The sequence below is a fragment of the Orbicella faveolata genome, unplaced genomic scaffold (genome assembly GCF_042242905.1).
Source record: "Orbicella faveolata isolate gen_17 unplaced genomic scaffold, um_ofav_v1 contig_24, whole genome shotgun sequence".
NCBI lineage: Eukaryota > Metazoa > Cnidaria > Anthozoa > Scleractinia > Merulinidae > Orbicella > Orbicella faveolata.
In genome coordinates this window covers 32312790-32326354 of record NW_028301552.1, presented here as the reverse complement: position 1 = coordinate 32326354, position 13565 = coordinate 32312790, and the positions used below count along the sequence as shown (strand labels likewise).

The 13565-nt window shown below is 40.0% G+C and overlaps 1 protein-coding gene across 1 annotated transcript in view; it reads left to right on the top strand.

The window, feature by feature from the left end:
- The first annotated feature begins 401 nt into the window (after positions 1 to 401).
- LOC110056094 (uncharacterized) overlaps positions 402 to 13565 on the top strand; it is a 31119-nt gene continuing 17955 nt past the window's right edge. Inside the window, exons 1-9 of the mRNA XM_020762532.2 lie at positions 402 to 712; positions 5475 to 5513; positions 6891 to 7541; positions 7691 to 7726; positions 8542 to 9696; positions 9892 to 9933; positions 10011 to 10043; positions 10255 to 10320; positions 10458 to 10568. Of these exons, the coding sequence (XP_020618191.2) occupies positions 631 to 712; positions 5475 to 5513; positions 6891 to 7541; positions 7691 to 7726; positions 8542 to 9696; positions 9892 to 9933; positions 10011 to 10043; positions 10255 to 10320; positions 10458 to 10568 (2215 nt within the window). The 5' untranslated portion in view covers positions 402 to 630. The remainder of the gene's footprint in view (positions 713 to 5474; positions 5514 to 6890; positions 7542 to 7690; positions 7727 to 8541; positions 9697 to 9891; positions 9934 to 10010; positions 10044 to 10254; positions 10321 to 10457; positions 10569 to 13565) is intronic.

Sequence of the window (13565 nt, the reverse complement as noted above, 5' to 3'; positions counted from 1 at the left end):
TCATAAAATGGAAGACAGCTTCAATTTAATTAATTACCCATTCCTCATTAGAATGGACCACACACGCTCGCGAACTGTTTGTGTTTTGTCGCGAACACCTTTACTACCAAACTGTTGTTGACGACGTTCGGCCTGTTTATCTTAATTAACGAATGCTCGCGCCGAAGATGCAATTTCTATTCGACAATTCAGTGAGCGAAAACTTAAGCTTTCGGCGAGATAACAGATAACGAATGTTTACCTGCAGGTAAGAAAAAAACGTATTATGGCTGAGCTGTCCTGCCGGGGGGCAACTTGTTAGCGTTTTTCCTTTGTTTCTTAAGCCGTGTGAATGGACAACTCCTTAGCTACGAATATTTGGTCGTCATAACAAATTCTCACAAGTTTTTTTTTCTGTATGTAAGATTGGCAGTGTTGAGACGGTTCAGTCGCATTTGCTGATCAGAGTTTTGAGGGTAAAATTACACGCTTCTCTAATTTCCACTTTCAAGAGGAAAACTTTCACTTTTGCCGTTCCCAGAAGTAACAGGGAGCCCGCGCATAACGAGTTTGAAACAGTGCGCGTTTTTTGGGAAGGGCTGTTAACTTGTCTGAGAACACGGTAGCTGTCGAGCTTTTAGCGCATCCAAAATGCCAGGTCAGAAGAAATCTGCAGAATTAGCCGCCCTCCTTGTGGTGTCGTTTAGCTTGGCGACTGTGATCCTTTCTGAAGGTACAGTAGATTTCATATATTGCTTGTGTAAGATATGTTAAATTGTTGATAAAGGTGTCTTCATTAAGATGAGGGGTAAAATTGATTACTGTTTGTGTCATATCAAGAGGTTCATGAACTTTGGTGTACCGTGTGACACAAAGTATCGCAAAACCTTCAATAACGTCAATGCGTTTCGCAATATAACCAAAGTGAAAGCTGTACTTAAGTCTGCTTAATGTTGCATGGTTAGAAACCAACTCGTGTTTCAGCATTATTTTGGCGAGTGTTTCTATCTACAAATTGCAGTGTGGGTTTTCGGAGAACTACTGCTTAAATTATTAATTTAAATTTTCACGAAACACTCTCAGATTTGCGCAAAACTATATCTTCTGAGTTCGTAAGCTGCGTGCAGACCGAATGACTCCGATTAGCTGTTTCTAAAGAGCATACAGACTACAAAAGACTGATTTAAACAAAAAATGTTCGCTTTTCACAACGACTGTTTTTTTTTTTTTTTATCAAGGATCAGAAAACTAAGAAACAAGACTATTCTGTTCAATAAACGCAGATGTTCGTATTAAATTTAGCTCGGTAGCTTTAATACGCAGAACCGAGACGCTTGGGTATATTTTCCTCTACATTTTATGCTATGAAGATATTCGATGGACCATATCAATTCCACGGTAAAGTCTTTCTTGGAATTGTTGACCAAGATGGCCTTCCTTAATGAATTTGTGAATAAACCGATAAGACGTCACCACAAAAAATCAACAACAGCATTTAGAATAGACTAAAAAAGTGTTGAGATTGAGGAAAAAGTAGCATTGCTGATTATTATGAAACACACAGCAGTTCAAGATTTGCATGTTAAAAACCTAGTTCATGCTGTCTCAAGTGAGCATGCTATTTGCAATGGTTGACAAAGAAAACCCGACATGAGGTCGTAGTTGCTTAGAGCCATGTGTATTCAACAGGAAAACAACTCCACAAGAGACACAATTTTTAATGTAAATAGGTATGACACAACACAACTTTCTTGCTACGTAACAAAAAATAAACCTCAAGAACAAGTCAAAAATATTACAAAATCTCACTTAGAATTACGCGAGTTCGTTGGAATTGTGAGGCGATTCGATTCGATCCGATTCGCAAGAGAGAGGTGGATTTTCAACTGCAGACATAACCCTTGGTTTCTACGTCTTTATACCCTGATGAAGATACGTACTTATTGCCACGTGATCGGGTATCGGAAAACCCAAGCTGCCGTTGCAGGGTCTCTTAGCTCCCTCGCCACCAACGGAGCGATATGACGTGCTAATCTCTTTCTCAGAATGTGAAAAAAGAAACGCATGAAAAACGCAGCTAGCGCAAAGGAGTTACCATCTTTGCATGGATTAGTAAACAACAGGCATAAAATTTGTATGCATGAAGAAGGGTTTGAGACGGAACGCGATAGAAAATCGAGCAATTTCAGTGGACAAAAACCTTGAACCAGAACAATTTTAGGGATTTTACAGTCCTTTGTCCATTTTCTGAAAGCTAAAGATATAAATAGTTGTCTGAAATAACACCAAAAACAATTTCCTAAGGGAACTCGCAAAAATAAATTTCAAAGTTCAGAGGAGTTGTGCAAAGGTACGTCACTGTTCGTTATCAGTTTCATTTCACCAGTACTTTCAAGTGTTTCATAAGAACTTCAAAATTTGTTTTCGACCTTTCGCGTTGTTAGATATGATCCTTTTTAGAATATTTTTAAAACAGTGGCACAGATGTTTGCGAAACGATCCAGATAATCTCTGTACGAAGGTTTTTTTTTCTACTTGTTACTCGAACTTCTGGGGGTTCCTACTTAAAAATTGCCACACCGTTCCAGACAGAACTTTCCAAAATTAGTAACTGACCCAAGTTGAAGTTCTTCAACGCGAGCAGAGCAACGGGAATAAATTAAGGCTTTTAGCTCACTGATGCGTTTATACGTATTGTTAGTTAAAAATAAAACAATTTTTTTCCACTTGTTATTCGAACTTCTGGTGGATTCCTTCTTAAAAATTTAAGGCTTTTAACTTGCTAATGCGTTTTTGCGTATTGTAACTTAAAAATAAAACTTCATTAATCAAATTTTGACAGATCTGCACGTACGGTTTCTTGAGGGTATGAAAAATAAACAAAATTTCAGGTGAAACTGAATTGAAAAATTTTAGCTTTGTCTCCAACTGACGTTTTGCGTTTTCGTTAGTGTTGAAAACAATCGTCAATTAAGTTAACATGAAAAAGTCGACAAAAAAAAAAAAAAAAAAATGCGATGGTCGAAAAACGTAACTAGCAAACCTTATGCAAAGTTCTTTCATTGTGTTTGAGTTAATTCCTTGCCATCGCGTGCTCTCCTCCATTTTTCCCGTCGCATACATATGCATTCAATAAATGATTAATAAACAGCTGAAGCATCTGTTGAAAATATCGACTAAAAGGGTTCACTACAGAATTACGTCGAGCAAAATGACTGTTGTTTTTACAAAAAGAGATTCATTTTTAAAACTGTGCCCGTAAATTTCATTTCTCTGGGCAACCCGCCGATAAATAATTGTTTGGAAATCATAATAAATAACGTTTCTGGAATTATCGAGTAGCAAAGAATTTGCATAGCGGATAAATCTATTTTCGCGAAGAAAAGCCCCAGGGTATCTTTCATGACGACAATAGCTGTGTTAATTAAGGTCTGACAACAAGAATGAACCGAAGCTCTTTGATCTATCGATCGCTTTAACGTGAGAAACCGTGAAAGTTTCTCTTTACTGCCGATTGGTCTCCTTAAATACTGATGCTTAATCCAGATTTTAAGTTTCTTTGAAACAATATATTGTGCATAATCCACCGAACTGAATAATGAAAGGGGTGCGAAAAAATTCAACGTTATTGCAAAATTCGCTTTTCGTAGACTTCAAAGCAACTTTACGAAAGGTGCCATCTGTAAACTTCTTATCAGAACAAACCCAAAAAGACCTAATATCAGCTATCAACATGGAAATTATAGAATACTTAATAACACTTGGAAGGGAACTGAATTCAACACGGAATTTCCATATCAGTACATGAATTCTCAATTACGTAACTTGTTCTTTGTAATTCGTGTCAATTTTCCACGCCGTTGACCGTTAGAATTCCTATTTGTGCTTTGGCCCTTTTCCTTTTTTGTCATTTCCTCTTGGGGATTGTCTACATTCGTAAATTCTTTTTAGCTTTCCTTACGTTGCAGATGATTTTCATCAGATACTAAACGAGGTCACATGCATTCCGTGACCGGGCACAACTGGTTATGGTCCGTTGGGCCGCAAGCTGTTCTTTTAATTTATTAGATTGCTTACTGGTCCTTTATACTAACATGAATGCAACGCTGTGTGATTATATACCACCTCGAACTTATTAAGTTCATCATCCGAGCTCTAATTAACAATTGGATTGTGAGGTCGGGATTTCTATCGCGTGATAGTTGACGAGGCATCACGTCAGCCATCACGCACAGAAATCGACAGCGAATAATCTTAGGCCCTGTCCACACGTATCCGGATATTTTTGAATCCGCAACTTTTTCTTTCCGGATACGGCTTCCGTCCACACGCATCCGGCGAATTCGGCAGCGAATCCGGATATTTTTTAATCCGACCTCCAGAGTGGAAAAAATAAATCTGCAACGAATGGACGGCGAATCCGGATATTTTCGAATTCGATGACGTGGCAAAATCGTGTCCAGTCTCTTACCGAACAATAAGCAATGTGGCGGCACAACGTGTAGGCCAAGTTTCTCTAGAGTGAATCCGGATACCATCGGATGCGTGTGGACAGGCGAATTCGATTTGAATACGCTACGTGTGGACGGGGAAATTTTTGAATCCGAAATGAAAAAGTTGCGGATTCAAAAATATCCGGATACGTGTGGACGGGGCATTATTGTTTAAGTGTAAATCTACAAGTCGTTCAACCTCTTCACAGACACTTTGAAACGCAACGAAGCGGCCGTCACTGCTCACTGCTGCGCTACTCCCTATCTACAGTAGAATACATAGTGAGTAGCGGGGCCAATTATAGAGCTGTATTCGTGATATATCTTTACATTGTAAAGGTGGAGCATGATTGTTGGTGGAATGGACTCCCAGAGGAGCAGTCGGGATTCCAGCCCTACGTGTCACTATGTTTTAGCCTTTGCACTTTACCCTCGCAATGCCTCTCGCCAACCAGGTGTATAAATGGGTTTCGATGAATTGCTAGGGCCACCTGACAGAGTTCACGGGTGTAATGCCGCGATTGGTTACATGTTATCTGGGGGAGGGGGGGAGATATTCCCAGCCGCTTTGCGCTTAAGACGCCGGAGTTACGAGTCGAGAGCTATGAGCCTTAAGGCTCAATAGGTTTTACTTTACCATCGTAACATTTAAGAAGATGAACCGAATCCCGCGCTGTGATTGGCTACCCGGGCGGGTAAGATGAGGCTATCTTGTCCACTTGGGATTACCCGCTGTATCCAGCAAGAAAATAGTGATTTTTTCCATGTAGTAAATCCTTTACTGACCAAGTTTGTTTGGGCAAAATGGCTCGATATTGGCCTCGTTCTTTTTTGCGTTTTTATGGAACTCGACTCCTTCTCCATCCATAAACACGCTAAGAAGGAACTTGGCCAATATTCAGCCTTTTTGACCTCACTCTTGGACAATAACTTACATATATTTACTGGTTTAAATTAAGATTTAATTTATTATGATAACAGGAATTTCTTTTTGATGAACAGGTCAGAAATTGACGTGTGTCTGCTCTACACCGTGGTCGAGTAAGTAACAATGATGAGTGACAGACTCTGCGGTGAAATTCGCGGTATCTCTGTCAATTTGACAAATAGATCTCATGTTGCTATGCGTCTGTTCAGTTATTGATCACAGATGTCGCCAAAATGTGATAAGAACACAAACGTAGCACACGAGGCGATAGCGGAATGTGTCACTGGCGTTCTTACGACATTTTATTATATAGACAAGAGTGTTTTACTGGAAAATACACCACTCGTAAAATTCATACGAAACCACATCCGGGACTCGGGTAGTGTTTTTTCCATATCCTCTAGCTCGCTAATAAAGATATCGATGATTTCACTGATATCAAGTTTGTTTCTTAAATTGTACTTAAATTCGTTGGTGTACGATCGAAAGTCTTCGGTAATCTTCGGAAGTTTTCGAAAAATGTTCGGCAACGTTCCTGTGACCTTCGGACGAGTTTTGGAAAATTTTCGGACATCTTCGAAAAGAGGTCGGAAATCTTCGGAAAATCGTTGAAAACGCCGTCAACAGTATGTCTATATAATAAAAAGAACATTACACGTTAGCTCGAAGATATCAATTTTATGTTCTCGTGGCAGCAACAATATTTCACTCGAACAAAAATTCATATCTTCTCGCCACCGTATAATATCCTCTTTTGACGTTTTCTGTGATCTGTTACTAAGGCCCTATTAGGGGGTTTTGGGTAACGGGATATTAAGGTTAAAAATCAACCGGATATAGAATATTTAGGGGGAAGATTAATAGGATATGGGTCATTAAGATCAGATAAAACAGGATCTAGAGTAGGAAACATGGAATCTATCTGTTTTGTGTAGTAAAGAGACAAAAACAAATGTTAATGGTGTCATCTCTGTGGCTGTCCTACAATTGATCATTAGTAAGAATCGATCAAAACGCGAAAATAATTGGAATAATTTGAATAATTTAGTTGAAAACGGCAGCACAAATTGTTCAGAGGTTTTAAGTTAACAAAGGAATCCAGCAAAAGATACTCAAAACCAAGCGACATTTGGAACTGACGGAAAAAACTCTCCTTTGCGGCTTTGCAACTTCTTCGTTCATATTTGCAATGCATTTTTCAAACTAGTTTTATTTTTTTTAGAAGTTTTATAAGCGACAAGCCTGTGAAAATATGTTACCTAAGTCTCTTTTTCATATCGTTTTATAGTATTCTTTATCGTTTTTTAGTAGTGTTTGCTTATATAAGAAGGCCAAATACAGTAACTAGTCAGTACAGAGTAGGAAACATTTTAACGTACTTTGTTTGGTCCAGCCCCAGGCCCATAGCTATGCTTTTTTCAATATACAACTGTGCAAAATTTTCTTAGAATATAAGAAAACGTTAAAAGCTGTCTTGTCCTTCCACCCAGGCTCATCGTCCAGTGTGTCACCATCAAGTTCCTCCTCGGCTAGTGCATCGGATTCAAGTTCGTCTTTTTCAAGTGTATCTGACTCGAGTTCGTCTTCTGCGAGTGCATCTGACTCGAGTTCGCCTTCTTCAAGTGTATCTTACTCAAGTTCGTCTTCTGCGAGTGCATCCGACTCGAGTTCGTCTTCTTCAAGTGTATCTTACTCAAGTTCGTCTTCTGCGAGTGCATCTGACTCGAGTTCGTCTTCTTCAAGTGTATCTGACTCAAGTTCGTCTTCTGCGAGTGCATCTGACTCGAGTTCGTCTTCTGCGAGTGCATCTGACTCGAGTTCGTCTTCTTCAAGTGTATCTGACTCGAGTTCGTCTTCTGCGAGTGCATCTGACTCGAGTTCGTCTTCTTCAAGTGTATCTGACTCGAGTTCGTCTTCTGCGAGTGCATCTGACTCGAGTTCGTCTTCTGCGAGTGTATCTCTCTCGAGTTCGTCTTCTGCAAGTGTGTCAGCTTCTAGTTCCTCCTCTTCGAGTGTATCTGACTCCAGTTCCTCCTCAGCTAGTGTGTCTGACTCCAGTTCCTCCTCAGCTAGCCTGTCTGACTCGAGCTCTTCCTCAGCTACTGTTTCACCGTCAAGTTCCTCCTCGGCCAGTTTATCAGGTAAGACTTCATATTTAGAAGATAGACTGCGTATTTTTACCGTTTCTTACCTAAGTCAGTGAACTTTCTCAAACCTAAATGTAAGAAATTTTACGTTACCTAATGTTAAAAAGTTTCACATTTCTAATCCTTCGAACATTTTCTTGCAGCATCGACATGTTCCTGCTACTATACCACTATATCAGGTAAATTGAAATTTTCAACTTCTCCTTTGCGGGCTCCATTACATTAAACACAAGTTGTTGCTAAAACAGCTCTTATGTCCAGCAAATGTCAATCAATTCTATCTTCTCGTAATTTGTTGGGTAAGGCATGGAGGCGTCATGGATCAGTTAGATTCCTGTACTGAAGTTTGTCCATTCTTTACTTTTGTGAAGTCGGTATTTCTTTTGAATTCATGTGATACACTGATTCTATTTAGATGAACGCAACCAAAGAGAAAGTTATTACATTCGTTGAAAGGTATCGCATACTAATAGTCGCAAGAAACGGACACTCAGTGAAGGAAAAATGGAAATAAGCTCACTAGCTAAGTTTTAGTTTTGTTCATTATCAAAGAAAAAATGCAACCCTGATTTGTTCTGTCAGGATGACTAACGTGAATTTTTTTAACAAACCAAAGCGTTTGAGAAAAGTAGGACAAAAACAAACTTTCATGACAAAATTCGGCAGTCGATGCACAAGAGCTAGGTAGCTTGAATCATATAATCGCATGAGTCATCAAGGCCCTCCAAACCTTAGATTGTAAAACAATATCGAGTCTATAGCATATTTTATTTACTCTCTATAACTGGCATGACATTAACTGTTTGGATCCATACAATAGTGTATGAAAAGCTTGTAACAGTGCTATTCCCCGCCGGAATAGGAGAACTATAACTGTTGGTTGGCATACATTCTCGGCCACCTGCTTGCCATCAAATAAATGATAGATAGATATCCACGGCAGTACGAAATCATTTTTACCTGTGATAATTATAGACTCGTTACTATTTTCTAGCAAGCAGTTCCAGTGTGTCTGACAGCTCCAGCAGCAGTGCTAGTGTTTCCGAGTCCGTAAGTTCCAGCAGCAGTTCTAGTGTTTCAGAGTCCCAAAGTTCCAGCAGCAGTGCAAGTATGTCTGATAGTTCCAGCAGCAGTGCAAGTGTGTCTGATAGTTCCAGCAGCAGTTCTAGTGTTTCAGAGTCCGTAAGTTCCAGCAGCAGTACCAGTGTGTCTGATAGTTCCAGCAGCAGTTCTAGTGTTTCAGAATCTGAAAGTTCTAGCAGCAGTGCTAGTATGTCTGACAGTTCCAGCAGCAGTGCCAGTATGTCTGATAGTTCCAGCAGTAGTGCAAGTGTTTCCAATTCCATAAGTTCCAGCAGCAGTGCCAGTGTGTCTGATAGTTCCAGCAGCAGCGCCAGTGTTTCAGAGTCTGAAAGTTCCAGCGGCAGTACCAGTGTGTCTCCATCTTCCAGCAGCAGTACCAGTGTGTCTCCATCTTCCAGCAGCAGTGCCAGTGTGTCTCCAAGCTCAAGCAGCAGTGTCAGTGTGTCCCCATCATCAAGCAGCAGTGCCGGTGTGTCTCCATCTTCCAGCAGCAGTACCGGTGTGTCTCCATCTTCCAGCAGCAGTACCAGTGTGTCTCCATCTTCCAGCAGCAGCGCCAGTGTGTCTCCATCTTCCAGCAGCAGTACCAGTGTGTCTCCATCTTCCAGCAGCAGTACCAGTGTGTCTCCATCTTCCAGCAGCAGTGCCAGTGTGTCTCCAAGCTCAAGCAGCAGTGCCAGTGTGTCCCCATCATCAAGCAGCAGTACCAGTGTGCCTCCATCTTCCAGCAGCAGTGCCAGTATGTCTCCATCTTCCAGCAGCAGTACCAGTGTGTCTCCATCTTCCAGCAGCAGTACCAGTGTGTCTCCATCTTCCAGCAGCAGTGCCAGTGTGTCTCCAAGCTCAAGCAGCAGTGCCAGTGTGTCCCCATCATCAAGCAGCAGTACCAGTGTGCCTCCATCTTCCAGCAGCAGTGCCAGTATGTCTCCATCTTCCAGCAGCAGTACCAGTGTGTCTCCATCTTCCAGCAGCAGTACCAGTGTGTCCCCATCATCAAGCAGCAGTACCAGTGTGTCTCCATCTTCCAGCAGCAGTGCCAGTGTGTCTCCATCTTCAAGGAGCAGTGGTAATGTGTCCTCATGCCTGCGTATGTTCTTTTGAAATGGTTGTAGTAATTTAGAACAGTACCTTGCCTTACTTTAATGCCTTACCTCATCGTGATTTGTAAAATTTGAATTATTGTGGAGAGTGTATTTGATTTCTTAATGCAAACTCAGTTCTCTACACAAGATATTTACTTGTATTTATATCTTCTTACCAGATTCTTCATCCTCATCGATGTCTCCCACCAAACCTTTAACAGGTAGGCAAAGTCAAATATCTTTAACTTGCCTTCGCTCTGATTCTGATGCTCTAATTCCTTTTTTTTTTCTTTACAAGGTTCCACTTCGATGACTTCCTCCTCGCACTCAGGTAAAGTGTCTCTTGTGTTCCTTTAATTACAAGCTGTTCTTTCATATATTCAAATCTTCAAGGCTTTTATCGGCTGATGACTGGCGAGGGGCTGGAACTGGCCCTCGTTAATTGGTTCCCTATAACTTCGGCTTATTTTATCGCATTCTCCCTTTTATACAGGTCAGTACGTCGTCTCAAGTAGTATTTTTTTTTACTTTCTTTTTGGTAGAATCATCAGTTTCCATTTCATCAACGCCTTCGGAATCAATGCACTTTTCATCCACGGTTGTGCCAGGTATTTGTTGACTTTCTATATGATTCAAAATTGTTTTTTTTTTTAATTTTTTTAATTGTGCGATATCGTGTACGAAATGTGCAATAAACCTATCGCACACTTTTCACTAGGTAATTCCTTTGTCTTGCGCTTTACAGATCCATGCAGTTCTCTATATTGTCTTAACAATGGCGAGTGCGAAGTGAATCTCAATGGAACAGCTGAATGTGACTGCGCCCCTGGTTTCATAGGAATGACTTGCGAGATAGGTACAGTAAAGTAGAACAAAGGAATTTTCCATCATGTCGATTAATCTTAAGGTGGCTCAAAACACTTTCCAGCACTTGGATTTTGATGGGTCGTTATAACCACTATTTTCCACTTGATGCTACAATCATGGTATCAAAAAACTGTCCAATCATTGGTGAGCACGTTGGAATCATTTTCGTGCCAAAAGTTGCGTCTTATCATGCTTATTAAAATTTGATAATATAAAAAAAATTTCACCGAGCCGTTTTTGAAATTATAAGCCCCTAAAGCTGTAATTAAGGGTGTTTTTAGGAGGTCATACTGTTGCTATAGTTACCTTTAGGTCACGAAAATGATAACAACGTGTTCACCAATGATGGGACAGTTTATTGATATAATGATTGAAGCATCAAGTGATAAAGAGTGGTTACAATGACCAATCAAAATCTAACTGCGGGAAACTGTTTTGAGCCACCTTAAACTTAAACAATCACTGAAACAGCCCTAAAGATATGGCGAGGAAGCAAAATTCCAACAAACTATACCCTGGTGACTTTGTATTTAGAACACGTTCTAAAACCAAACAGCGCCAAAATTGAGCTGATTTGCCTCGTTTTTGCCATATTAGCATAAAATTTTGGCAAAAATTGGCCTTTTAAGACTTTTGAAGAACCGATCAACTATACCTCCGACAAAAACGAGCAAATTTCAAACCAATTGTACCAACATTCATCAGTTATAAAAAGTAAGCGTTCGTGCTTACCTGGCTAGTGCTTCTTCAACATTTCATTGGCAGTTAAGATTCGCTTAACACGAGAGGGAATGCATGCATAAGGTTCCAATAAGGTTGTATAGTTACCTCTGTAGATCGTTGTGATACTGATACAGCTTGTCATAATATGACCTTAATGTTTTATCCATCTTCTTATTCTTCTCCTCCTTTAGAGAGGTACAGATGTCACATTTATTAAGCCTGTTTACCCGCCCAAAAGATTAAGAACGTAGCAATTATATACTATTTATTCTCCGTGGACAAATATTGCGGAAATTAGAAAGCGTTTTGGCAAACCGGGGTGATTATCAATTGTATTTGTCTATTGGCAAAATAGTTGAGTTGCAAGCATATGATGTATTGCAAGTATTTTCTTATAAGATGCTACCCTTCTTTGTACATTGTATACATCAGTTCCCGGGTATCAGTCATATCTTACAGGAGTCGAGGACTTTCTGAATGTGACCCCGGGAGCTATTCCCATATAGACGCTATAAAGGCACGTGCAGCGGGATAGAGTTGGGTTTTTGACGGTTCTCGATCCTTAAATAGGGTTTCATTTTTGCCTCTGTATACATTGTGTTTAAGGTGTGATCCTTAGATAGAGTACGTTAATTGTATCAGTGCGTAAATGCCCAGCTATAGGAAAAACAAATGATGTGTTAAAAAAAAAGCAATTCATTTACCCCCAAAGTTACAGAAACGATGTAAAGTTGAATCGTCCACGCTCTTCCCAGTTTTTTCCCTTGAATAGGGTGTCATTTTTTGGGTTTGGGCCTTGAATAGAGTGTGGTTTTTCATGTCCTTTATCCTTAAATAGGGTCAGGGGTTAAAACCTTTTGCGGCACACACCCGATCCGAAATTTACGGAAGTACTCCCTCCGCGGGGTCTGACTCCATCGGACACTGAAATAACTCAAATGATTGGCAAAGTTTTTGACTCGATACACCTAATTGAACGACGTGATCGAACATGACATTTCATTCGCAACATTACACTAAACCTATCTAAATAACAAAGAAGGTTACCTTTGGAATAAAACGTCAGGAAAGTCTTTATTCATAATGCGGTAAAACTGAGAGTAGTATATCGGTTGTATGTTCCTTCCGCTGCACCAAATCATCCATCAGGTAACCATAAATGATACAGTTGTCTAGGTAACTGGGAAGGTTGATGGCTGGTGAGTCAGGCGTTTTGTCTCCAATTCTACCGAAAAATAGCCTCATCCAAGCTTTTGCCACATTTGTTTTGTGTGTGACCCTGTGTGTGTGGCTGAAGCTCAAAGGTTAATGCAATATTTACGATGACTTGTCTTTACATCCTTTGTTATGTATGTCTATACTAACAGTGTTCTTTCGTACAGCTCAAATTTTCGTCACGTCTAAACTGAGGTGGGGGGGAAGGGGTCGGTCGGGGTAAGATACTTTAAAATGTCTTGACGTCCACAAAAAAGGGCTTGAGAGGCTGAGAGGGGGAAGGGGTAATTGAGCTTTTTGGGTGCGCTGGGCCCAGTTATGCGAAGGGTCGATAACGCTATCCATAAAACCACTTTCAAGTGGATTGCCCAGTTTTTTTGGCAACACCTATCAACCGGATTGTGATTTATTCGGTGGATAGCATTAAGAATAGACATAACATTTACGTTACCTTCTAACGGCAAAAGCTTGGACTGATCAATGTTGGGCCTGATTTTTTTTTATAATGTCCTTGATCAGTTTGATGTTTGGTCACTTTGTGAGACATTTGAACTCGTATCACGGCTCAGTTGTAATCTACTGGGAAGATACCGATAGTAAAATTGCCAAACTTAATGCTTTGTCCTTTCTTTTCTTATTATACACAGTCGTTTTTTTAGCACACAAAAAAATCGCTGTAAATAACTCCCGGCATTTAGCCTTGGTCGTTTAAATATCGAAGGAAAAATCCACCCGCGACGCAATAAGTGTCGGTGGAAATTTTCGGCGACATTTTTTTATCGATGACATTTTGCTATTGTCAGCAAAAGTCGGTGGAACTTTTCACTGATATTTTGAATTTATTTGCAAAATGTCGGTGGAAATTTCCATCGACATTTTTTTATCAGTTTGTAAATATCGATGACATTATGCTTTTTCCAGCAAAACGTCGGTGGAACTTTCCATTGATATTTTATTTTACATTTGTTTGCAAAATTTCGATGGAAATTTCGAATTCCATCGACATTTTTTATCTATTGAAGATATCGATGATATTTTGCTTTTGTTA